The sequence below is a fragment of the Ooceraea biroi genome, chromosome 1, assembly GCF_003672135.1.
Source record: "Ooceraea biroi isolate clonal line C1 chromosome 1, Obir_v5.4, whole genome shotgun sequence".
NCBI lineage: Eukaryota > Metazoa > Arthropoda > Insecta > Hymenoptera > Formicidae > Ooceraea > Ooceraea biroi.
The window spans coordinates 184,539-197,168 of NC_039506.1; the positions used below are offsets into that span (position 1 = coordinate 184,539).

A 12,630-nucleotide genomic window follows, 5' to 3' on the forward strand; every position below is an offset into this window, starting at 1 on the left:
TAATCTAGTCAGCTTTGACAGAGTGACGTGATGTAAAACAAGTTACATGAAATATTAAAATATTGATTAAACGCGCATTATAACATCGACAAAACACAATTTTAAGCATCATCGATCGCATATCACTTTAATATGTATTAATATCAAAAGCGGATTTTTACATTTTAATTCGATGACCCATTTTCCCCAGTCCACGATAACTACGCATGTATTAGCATAAATCTTTCCAAGCTTTGAACCGATGACAGATGGAGTCTATCCATCGTGGTCGCATGTGACGCTTCTCATTTAAGAAACCGGTTCGAGAGCCCAGGTTGTCAGCTCGTCGCGGCGAGGAAAAGGGCTGTTTCTGCGAGCGGGTTGCGCGTGTGCCGGAAGCACTCGGCTTTTTGAGGATCGCGGGCGCAGCTAAATAGGCAATTCGCCGCTTTGTCGTGGACGCGGCTCACGCCACAAGGCGCGTTTCAAATGCAAATACGGAGCTGCCGCGCGCACCAAACCGACCAGCTTAACTGTTCCGTCGGGGCAGTAAGTTTGAGCCCAATAAAAAAGGGAAAGGCAATTTCTCTCCGCCCGCTCTTGCGGCGCTCGCGGAAGCGAAATTTCATAAACATGCAGGGAAAAAATGAGGGAAATGCGAACCGGCAGGGTACACGAGTCGAGCAAGCACGGGGGGAAAATTATGATGCCCGACAAAACTCCGGGCGCTCGCGCGCAAATTTTGGACAAATCCCGAGAATAACGCGGACGCGGATAAAGAGATACGCGCTCCGGCGCGTAGAAACCAGCTCACTATTTCCGCTTTAGTTTTTATCTGTCGGAATTATCGTTCTTCTCCGAGAGCGATAAATGTCAAATCCCAAAGTAAAAACATTTTTAGGTAGATTTCGTTGTTTGCTGGCAGATTCGCTCTGAATGACGATTTCTGACGTGTCTTAACCATTAAGTGACATCTGTATCGTGAATAGAGGCCATGATATGATCATCGGGAATTAATTGTTGGATTTACCGAGGTAACAGTTCCCTCGTGAAAACGAGTAACGCGATGCAGAAATCATGAAACTGGGTTTTTCCGAATATGAACGTATACGATTTTTCATCCTAGAATCTGAGAGATTCAATACCGGCTAGAATAAATGAAATATTTCGTCTGCCCGGTGGTTTCTGCCCTTGGCGTTGTCAATTTAACGGGGAAATATTCGATACCGGTTGTATCTCGCGTTTGCATGCAAGATAAACTATTTCGCGAATCATGCAATTGCAGGGGGGAGAGTTCCGTATATTTACGGATTTGCAAATTTTTTTTCGAATTCAATGCAAATTGCGAAGAAATACGACGGTTAAATGAATACTAGAAACTTCAGATAAAAAATATATAAATCTTGCAATAAATCTGTATTTATCTACCGTTTTCCATGATTGTTTCATCGAAACGATTGCTGAAGAAGTTAGAGAAATTCTGACATTTATCACTAAGAGATGTTACCGTGCGTGTCTCGTATGAGAGAAAATAATAAACAAGCGTGCAGATTAAAACATGCAATTTTAAACATGTGCGGGGCTACGAAAAGTCCCAGCTTTATGTTTTATAAGTATTAATTCAACGGTTAATTTGATGAGTGTTTTTCTCTTTTTTTTTTTCTCTTAAAATAATTCCATAATCTTCCATTAGCCGATATTACGATCAAAATGATACAATTAAAAGCTAATCAGTCGGTGTGTACATTATGTACAATTCCATGTAATGACTGCGCAACTAATATGCCAAAGATACGAAAGAGAGAGTAAGAGAAACAGAGGGATGAGGGAGTGAAATGAACTTTTCGCGACCTGATTTTGGTTCGTCGTCCCAGCAAAATGAAACGAAGGAAATGTAAATTTAATTACTGTCAATGCCACTTAAATCCTTCTCGAATTATTCTCATTTCCGCTGCGACATCAAGTTTTTAATGTATTCGCGATTGCGTCACTCTGAAGCCACCGAAATGTATAAATCTTCTATAGTCACAAAGATATTTGTATAAGCTATTTAGTACTCCATTTTATAAACTTATTTCGTAAACTATTTTATAAACTTGATAGCAACTTTTATTACAAAAAAGACATTTGTTTTTGCATACATTTTTTAAAATTAAATTAAATATATGATTCAAAATCATGTATTGTAATTAAAATTGTAGATATTAGTGCAATATATTTTTTATCAATGGTATAAGAATCTTCTAATCATGAACACTTTTCAAAGGCAAATGGCACACGTATTGCTAGTTATAATAAAATCGCTTAAGTGGGTTTAAATCATTTGGTTGCGTCCTATTATTCGACTGGATCCAGAATGTATTCATCGAGATGCATTGGTCGCGCGGTGGTCGGGAAACGAAATTTTAGCGGATTGCAATGGCGCGTCCTTGTTAAATCGGCTTATACAGTGCGAGCTGTACACAGTATCCGTTGCTGTTTTTTAGAAAAAGAAACAAAAAAGTGAGAGAGAGAGAGAGAGAGAGAGAGAGAGAGAGAGAGATATGTAAAACTGGAGAAGCAACAAACAGCAGACCGGGGAAAATGGTGTGCCGGGCGACATTTTCTTTCATTTCTCGATGAGAATTGGAGTGGAAGCGCAATAGCCGGAATGTGACGTGTGGAGTTAAAGAGAGGGTTAATCCATTACTGTTGGTGTTAAGGCACGTAATGCATACTGCGCGAGAGAGGGAATGAAACGAAAATGCTACGCGGATACGCCTCGTGCGTGGATGCGTGCATCTATTCACGGGGTGGATCATCGTGACTTTTACTTTTACAGCCGTGCCGCGACATTTTCTGACCGGTCGAGCTTTTATTCGCGTCTGCTGAGTACGCGGAACTTTTATGCGGCGATATACACGCAACGGACGTGCGGAGTCTGGAAAAAAAGGTTCAGAAAGGTTCCAATTTCAACGCTACCGAACAATCGGAGAATGTCTATCGAATATAAAAGTTAATCGCCGAAACACTATTAACGCGGTTACCGTTGTATGCAAATAAACGTGTGTTTGGAATTTCCCGGTTCCGTTTACGCGTTTAAATTTGCAGAAAGTTTAATTACGACGGAAGAAAGGAAAAAAGAACTGCTGAAACAAAAAATACCTGTGGTCGAAAATTTGTTATGTGGCCCAGTTTTTCTGATCGTGCACAGCTTTATTCCGAAAGCAACGTTAATTCATAAATTTATTAATATCCATCTAATCCTATTCTAAAAAAGGCGTGTTAACTTCGTGAAGTTCTGTTTTATCGAATAATATTGAGGCCTCTTTTCCGCGACGCTGATTGGTTCTCTCGCTTGGCTCGAACTTCGTGTGACTTGAACTTCGTGTTGCGAATGTCAGAATGTCATAGTGGCTGCCAGTGCGGTTATATTAATTTATTATTTCTTAGGAACGTAAAAACGGCAGCTGTCAATTCTGTCAAATTTGTATTGATGAAACATGATGAAATAAATAACACCTTTAACGCCTTTTTCAGAATAGGACTACGGGCTAAAACTTTTTCATTTCCGAGTTTACGGTATTTTCAACAGCAGAGAACTCTAGGCAATATAAAAAATAATGATATCAACAACTCAGAACTTCTCGGAAAAGAAAAAATTTCTACGGGCTAGAACTTTTTCATTTCCGAGTTTACGGTATTTTCAATAGCAGAGAACTCTAGGCAATATGCCAATTAATAATATAAACATCTCAGAACTCCTCGGAAAAAGAAAAAAATTTTTTAATAAACAATAGATGAATATTATTATTCGAAAACATTATTAACATTGAAAAACAAAATAGCGCGCGCTTGTGTTGTACTAGTTGATATAAAAAATTAAGTAAAATCTAAGTAAGTTAAGAGTAGACTCCGCTTGTATATATGCGGGTGTATTGTACGTTGAGCGCAGTTTTTAGTTTGTTTCACATTTGCACTGTCGTGTAAACGACGTTTTTGCATTTCCCCGGTTTTTTACGCGCACAAGTTATACTTTAATCCAAACGCCTCGCAAAACATTTTCTTATTTTTTTGTTCCTGTAAATATTTTTCGTGAACAATTTTATTGTCAAAAATCCTCGGCACATTGCGAGCTTCCGAAAAGTGCACTTTGCACATATTTAACGCTATGTATAACAACTTCGTTATTGTGCAAAGGGGATATTTAAAAGGCATATTTAAAGATACATAACGCCAACGGTACGATGTAATAAGTGCCTAATTCAATAATAAAAGAGTAGAAATGAAATTTTTTCGTAAATTCGCGTAATGGCAGAGAGAGAATGATAAATGAAAACGTGAAAACATGGTAACATTTTTCGCAATTGCACTCTGTAGACGCGTGACGGGATACAAATAATTCCTGCTAAACGTATTTGATCTTCCGAGAATTCGCGTTGCAACTACACGGTATCACCGCTGTCAAATCAACCGTAGGAGCAACCTAGCAAATCTTGTCCCAGATTTGCGCATACAACACACGCACACATGTAGAATATACACGAACTCGATCCCTGCCTAAGCAAACACTTTAAGTTCGTTTAAGTTATGACAAGAGGAGCGTGTACACCGAATTTCAGTCGCGCTCGGAGTTTCAGAGATGTTCTTAATCAAACAAACAAGTTACCTAATGTGTATCATGCACCTGACTGTGTTAATAGTGCACGTTACCACCCCGAAGGGAGTCATTATCAACTTTAATTCGAAGACTCACTTTTCTCATTTGTTCTCTTGTCTCAATTTTAGAAAATCATGAATTAGTTACGACTGTTCTAATTTGGTGAAATAAATCAAGTTACGTGATATCCAATGATGTTTGATTCACATTTGATGGAATATTTAATATCAAACATGTATCTCAGTATTGTTATATTATCGGCATATAGAAGTTACATAAAAAGAATAAAAGAATGATTAATACATAAATAAAAAAGTGAAAAATGGATGTGTTAAGTAAAATTTTATACGAGAACGTCCGCTGTTAGTTATTTCTGCGAGCATAAAATTCCATTTTTGGATGCAAGATTACTGGGTCAAGTGACACTCTCGATCTCGCTCGTAAAATCAGCGGTTCGGGCCATAAAAAACGCGTTTCGCTTGACCTATCGGCAATTTTCCAAGAACAGCAACTGTCCACCGCCTTTTCAGCATGACAAATTTGTTTTTCGTAATAATTATCGTCACGTTGTCACTCGATAAGACCAACATAGCTTCCTTCTATGGACACATTGAATTCGATTGCCAGATCTTTACGAGATTCGTGATTTATTTTTTTAGACTTTTACTTTTACATTTAAAGACTCATAAAGCCGCAAGCGCCGAAAATAAGTCTCTCGAGAAAAGAAGCTATTATTATATTAAACAATATCTTCATTTTTAAAGAGCAATAATCCATATTTTTCCGGAGTATATTATTGCTCTCGACAAGAAATGTTACAACAGACTGAATAAAATATTTTGTTCGTAAATTTTTAAATATGAAATTTTGCGTTTTTGATGAAATCACTTTTCATTTACAATTTTGTAGACGCAGAAGAAAAGGAAGGAGGGGACACGTTAAAAACTAAAGTGAAAAAATATCGTGCATTTTCGCATTTCTAATGCTCGAGATGAAACGGATGAAAGTAAAAAATACATGCGAAATCAGTGGCTCTCTTATCGTCTTGTCATCATATCATCCCTCTTCGTCATTTCGCGGCGATGTTTGCTCAGCCGCTAAATGGCATCCACCTTCCCTCTTGATGAATCCTCTCCGCTTTCTCCGCGCGCTGCTTTTCGTCTACTGCAGCAGCATGCTTTCGTTTACGGCTGTTATCTGTGTGCGTGGTATCTGATTATGTGACGGTTCTTAATGAATGTATTTAAGTTTTCAGCGAGCCAGCATTAATTGCCAAAGATAATAATATTCATGGAAAAGATGCGCGGAGACATATTTTGTACATTATGTTATGTTTTAAACATTTCAATATTTTAAGTGTTTTTGTCTCCTTCAATAATTATCTTAATAATCTTTCCTCGAATAAATAAGATAAATCCTTATAAATCTGATATTTTCGTAAAGTTTTTTATTTATCCTCTTTCACTTTTTAATTTCAAAATCAGCATTAAATAATTGCAAAATTTTGTATTAATAGATAAATGTATCATGTAAAAGATTTATTATATAAGGTATACAGAGAGGGTTGCTTCAGCTCTCAAAGATATATCAGAAAGTTATTATGCAAGTGCCTTCGCTACCATCCCGCGCACCCTAATCAATTAGCCGGTGGAAAGTGAGTTCAGGAATAGAAAAGGATAGGCCTCGCAAGGGTTAAGTGACCTGCTCCACGTAATAACTCGCCATTACTTGCCCTCCCCCTCTCTTCTCAGCGCATTTCCATACAAACCGTATCACGGAACACGCGCCCTTACACTGCAGCATTTTCGCGCGTGTATCGCACGTAAAATTGAAGCTTCAAAGATTTTACGCTCCGCTCCTCGACAACCATATTCCCCCCGTTTTCACCGTAATTCGCCTAGACACCGCTCTTATTATATCAGGGTTGCTTTTCCGCCCCCGCGACGCGGCCATCCTACGCCACGTACGTAGCGTCGTCCCCCGGGAACGCCCTTATTACTTCGATGTCGCCGAGTGCACACGCTCACACTTCCCCCTCGTTCTCTCCCTATCTCCTCTCACTCTCTCTCTCTCTCTCTCTCTTTGTTGCGCCTGTTTTCCTTTTCCAATTTCTCTTGCTCAGTCAGAGCGTTCCCCGATCGATGCGATATGATCGGCCACGTCATCGGGAACCGTACTTGGATGAGAGACTCAGGAAGCCTCGCGAGACTCGCGCCGAAACGTCAATATTTTATCACCCCCGCGGTACCCCCATAGCGTTAGTCCAACTCGTCCGAGTAACGTGACTTCAATGTAATGCAATTAAAATATTATTAAAATTCCCTCGTGTCGGGACAGCGAACGTAGACGGTTGTTTCCATAAATTTCATACAATAGTCCAACGAACTCGCTCGCTCGCTCGCGGGAGCGTCGCTGGAGGATCGCTTCTTCGCGAACTTTTACGTGTCGTCCCGCTGTTTCGGCCACGACGCCGGTTCCCGACGACGCTCGCCGCGTCGCGTCGCGCCCGTGCTCCGCTTGCGAGCCCCGAGATATCGCGACGCGTATCGACCGTACTCCAGCAGCTGGGAAACTTTGTTACCGGTTCTGTCAGCGCGTATCCGCTACGCGGTGCACGCTAAGGCGACATTATGCCCGATTCGTATGCCTCGTCACGTTTCTCCCTTTCTGTGTCCTGCTATCCGACCGCCACGCGCGCGTATGACGGCTTCCTCTTCCCCTCCGGGAGCCGGTTTCCTTTTTTTTCTGCTCACTCGTTCCTCTCTCTCTCTATCTGCTGTTCTTGTCGTGTAGATACTCGCAGGAGATCGAAATTCAAACGCGAGTCGCATAATGGGACAATGTCGCCTTGAAACGTCGAGTGGAAATTCTCCTTCCACCGGATATTGCTCGGCGGCCGATTGATCATCTTCGAAAGACGCGATTGAAAACGCGACTTGTACCGGTGCCTGCCTCAAAGGCGCTTGTAACGCATGCTTGAACGACTGTTTGTACCCCACCGCTGAGCCAGCAAAGAGCGACTATTTTTCACTGCGTAAAATAGGCGATCGTTGACGTTTGATCAGCGACGACAAGCAAATAGATGGATGAAAACTGAACTTTCTGCACTACAGACGTAATACATGATTAAATAAAAAAAAATAAAAATATAACAAATATATATGCAAATTGTTTGGCAAACAGAAACCATCTTCTAACGCATTTATTCTTTTGTAGCCTGTAGCGTGTATCGTATTGATTTCGTTACACGTTGCGGTGATTGCATTCAATTAAGTTACCGGTTATTAATTCAATCGTCATACACCAATTTACAAAAACATCCTCAAATTTATATTAATTACGTTATTACGTTATATCGATATTTCACTGCAGTTCGAGCATTATACGATTTGTAAACGTAAATAAATAGTGTAAGATAATTGGTACGTAATCGATTCTCTAAAATTATAGAACAATCCTCTCCGTTAGTCCCGCTAATTTAACAACCCTCGCGCTGCATCGCCAATCGGATACAAACTGTAGCCGCGATTTTTGCGATGTTTAATTGCGGGCACGCGCAGCTCAATTTTAATTTCACCGATCGGCGCGCGAGTCCGTGATCGTCAGCAAACTGCGAGCCATCAGTTTGATTGCATTTAATCCCGAAATAGCCACGTTCACCACGTCCGAATGCTATTTGTCGGATAACGTGTTTATGCGCACCGTGTCGCGTGTGATTTAGCTATAATCCGAATTGCATCGCTATCGCGGGAAATCTTCTCGACCGTGTCATTATCGGAACTGTTTATGCAAATTCGAGAATCCGTCGAAATTCCGCGCGAATCTCTCTTCCTGAAACTCGAAGCATTTCCGGACGACTTATTATTCGACTCGGTACGATCGTTTGACTGTTACAAACGCGCAATGACGACGATTTGACGACAATGGCCGATGCATCGATGTGCAATTTTGCGTAATTCCGTATTTGTGACGTAATTGCATCCCTTTCCATCATGATGCGGCATAAAACGCTTCGGCATTCACCATCGCCGGCAATATGCCACGGAATTAGCGCCGCGCGCCAGCGTTAATCTATTCGCCCTGCGAAAATCATTATATCAAACATTAACAAGTCTGACGGCTCTTTTAACAGGAAGTGCTTTCGACGCGCGTTACGCTCGGGATGAATGACACGCCGAAATGAAAGTTCAGTACACGTCAGTCTCTCGGTACGCCTTTTATTTGCGCGAGCTGCGCGTAATCAATATCAGATATTATGTCTCGTAGCAGCGCCGATTTTTCTATTCAAGAAGTGATTAAAAACAATGGTCGAGAGGCCATTATTGATGCTAATGTCGTTTGTATCACTCGAGTTATTTATCAACTTAATTAACAAGCAATGTTTAAAATTCCGGCGCGCCTGTATGTGCTTTAATCAAGTTAGAAATCGGTTCAGTGAGCTGCAAACACGCTGTGTTATGCGCTCCGACTTTCTTCGATGTTACACTGACTTCCACGCTAAAAATCGATATTGACTCACGAGCAAAACATACCATTCTCTTTTGAGGAAGACTGAATACTGCACGGGATACAGTATTTTTTTCCATGTCAAATTCTCCATTTACACGCGAGATTGCTTTTACGCGATGCCACACGTAGTTTGCAGTTTCGTTTCATCGTGGGAATCGCCGTTACAGAAGCCAGCAATGAAACAGAAACCTCTCGGCACTCTAGTCGCGCTTCCTCCCTCTCTCCTATCCCTGAGAAAGTCATTACGCGAGGGGTTGTCCTTTGAATCCGCCTTTAAGCCTACTCGAGCATGCGAAGTGTACGTAGACGGCAGACTCCGACTTTGGCTGATTAGCTTGCGTGTTCCTGACTTGCGAGACTTTGACCTTCCAATTTCAGACAGCATAACAGTACTCGTTTTTGACCTGGCTTTCCCTTGCTCCGAGGGAGTGCAAATCGCTCGGGGGTGGTATTCGTTTAATTAGTTGCGAAGCAACCGTTCATTATTAGCATCAGTTAATCATTGGCCGCCAAAACCACCGAATCGTTAAATCAATATAACAACCGATGAAGCTTTGCTACGGTCGGTCGTTTGATCATAATAAGACCATTTTATCGTACATTTTATTGTACAATTTTTATTTACCGTGCCATCACGTTGCATCGCAGTCACATTAGTTTTTCGTTAGAATTTCTCAAGACTTGATTTTTTCCTAAATATGAAAAATCAATTGAAAATATTTCACGCAAGTATCCAATTTTAGTGATCGCGAAAGAACGAATCACGAATCACTAAATCAAAAGTGACAACAACAGCAGTGCAATTGTAACCGAAAGAAACGCTTACGCGAGGGATGTTTTTCCTGCTTCAACCCTTATTTCGTTACGTTATTTTGCTCGTCGAACAGTCCATCGTCGTATTCCTATTATCCTCTTTTCACGCACGCAACTCACCCCTGCGACATTCAGCATCCTTTTCGTAATAAACATCGAGCAACAGCCCTAGGGAAATATTGGCAAATCGTGGCCGCAGCGGGGGTCGCGCGTGCACAGGTAACAATGGCCGACGGTGGACAAAAGGAACGCTTTATCAATGGGCCGGTCCCTCCCATTCGTCTGGCAATTAACCCCTTCGAATCCTTGGTTCCTCACCTTCTTGAAAATCGCGCGCTTCCCGCCTCGGGAGGGCTGCTCGCCTTCAACAATGGGGAAGCCTTCTTGGTCGGTTTCCATTTCGAGCAAACGCGCACTTCTCCTCTCTCCCTCTTCCCAGTTCTCAATGGTTATGGAAATCACGTTTTGCACCCTCGATTCACGTAAAAGTCCGGATTCGCGAAGCAAAAAGTTTCACCTCGCGAGAACCTCGAAATCGCTTATTAAATCTTAACATTGAGACATTGTGAACGAGAATTTCGTTCGTTGCCGAGCTTCACCTGTATTGCCCGAAGAAAGATTCTTGCGCAAAACTTGGGAGGATATAGGGCAATCCGTGTCAGGAAGCGTGATTGGTACGGGTTTGTCTATATATAATTCCTTAGCAGTTCACGGCAGACAATGGATCGCGATATCAATGGGCGTATAGGCAGACCCTTATCTGCTCGATAATTAACCTCTTGGCATAGGCATCGTTTGAATCAAGTTCGCCATTTCTGTGGAACTCGCGTGAGATCTACGACCGTTTTGGCAATATCAAGCTTCAGCTTACCGTCAAAGAGCCAACGTTATCGAGTTGCGCCTCCATTGTACATAACTGTGCATATTCTCGGTTACATACAGGAATAGATCGAATAAGTATTATTTAAATTTCTAAGCCTCGCAGTAATTAAAATTACCTGTGCATCTGCAAGGATGCGCCGCATCAAGGCCAAGGTGGGGTGCGTTGTGAGGTCATCTTGAAGAGCAAGCGCCTCGCCTTCCTTGTTCAAGTGATTCAATGTCTTGAGAGCTGCAACATAAACGAAAGAGAAATGCAAATACACTGTAATGTTGGTTGTAAGAATGGTTACTCATTTGCAGAAAAAATTTCAGAGATCAGCGGAATCTTACGATGTAATTATACATTTGTCTAACATTAATCACTGACGTTCGATTACATCGGACCATCGTTATCACCACTGCTAGAACGAGCTTCATGGTCCACTCGGGACCTACGAAATCGCGCGATTTGGCGATAAGTAACCGCTTCGTGAGAATGCAGAGGAGTTGGCACGCAGAGGATACCCGCTCTGGGTATGTACGCCCATCAGGCCGCATTAAAACCTCTCATTTGAGAGACGTTGGGTTCCCAAGCCGCTGGACCCGCATCTTTCGAAGATGGCTAGTCCCCGGCTCGTTCGTCTCGTATTATCCTCACCCGGACCGTGCGGTTCGAACGGCGGGATAATTGAATTCCCGTGGTAGCAGTCGGTAGAGCGCGATGGCGTGAAGGTGGAAAGGCCCGAGGGTTTCCAAACTGCTATCGACAAGTTCGTGAGAGGAGCTCGTTTCTCGGAGGCATCCGAGCCACTTCGGAGTAGACGCGCGCCTTCGATGCTTTCCACGATATCGCGTTCGGGCTATCGAGGGCTTCAGAGGAGTTTTTTTTTTGGTGGGGGGGGGGGTGCTTTGTAACCCTTTGCTTGTATCCACTGCGCTTTCGAATCCGTAAAGTTAAACGTTCGACAAGTTGTGCCCGTTGCGCCTCGAATGGGATTAACGTTGCGGATTTTAGAACGTAGATACATGTTTTACTACGTCTTCGTAGTGTCCTTTGGAAAGCTGCGGCTGTCAAAGGGATACGGTAACTGCGTTCTAATAAACGACCAGTTTGTTCCGCAAAACGGTGCAATTATAATAGCGACTAATACATTCCGGAGCTAGCCAGTTCTCTCTTTCTATTTCACGCGAACTTAAACACAAATTTAGCGAGTTGCGTATGCAGTCGGCAACACCGACGACCAGCTTTGATGTGGCCTGAGCAAAATTCGAGGTGGATTCGTAAACTCCGTGCGACGGAGTTTCGCGACGATGTATATTATAACGAATCTGGTTCCAAAGCGGTTTCAAAGAGCCCGGCGCGGCACCCCGCGGCAACGCGAAGGATGCTGTACGATTTGCAAATTAGCGCGATTAGTGCGACGTATCGAGCAGCGCGGCTAAAAATTGCCGACTAAAAATGTGGGAATTCGCGGCGCAAATTTTAAATCGGTCGAAATTAATCGAGCACTGCGCCAGAGTGCATAATTACATTAACGGTGCGTTTCGTGCGCACCGCTACCCGGGGTAAGAATTTAATGACGTTTACCGTTAATTTGATTTTGATGGCTCACTCGTGCGCTATTTTTTGTATGGACTTCGTAGTTTCCATTCAAGTACGAAGGAAACGAGCTACCCGTTATGTTGAGCTTTAATCAATGTCGCGATAAGGACAAGTTCGACACGATTACATCGCGAATTATTTGTTGGATTGCAGTTACAATTTAGACGCAATTAAAGTGTTGTCTGGACCGAGGAAGCACCGAGGCGCACGGGAAACATGTTTTATC

The 12,630-nt window shown here is 42.3% G+C and overlaps 1 protein-coding gene across 9 annotated transcripts in view; it reads right to left on the reverse strand.

Annotated features, from left to right (window-relative positions):
- The window catches only part of LOC105288140 (kazrin), a 123,768-nt gene that overhangs the window by 40,764 nt on the left and 70,374 nt on the right, over positions 1 to 12,630 (reverse strand). For all 9 annotated transcript variants that reach the window (XM_026973782.1, XM_011354174.2, XM_026973763.1 and 6 more), the window contains one exon: positions 10,939 to 11,051. In XM_026973782.1, the coding sequence (XP_026829583.1) occupies positions 10,939 to 11,051 (113 nt within the window). The remainder of the gene's footprint in view (positions 1 to 10,938; positions 11,052 to 12,630) is intronic.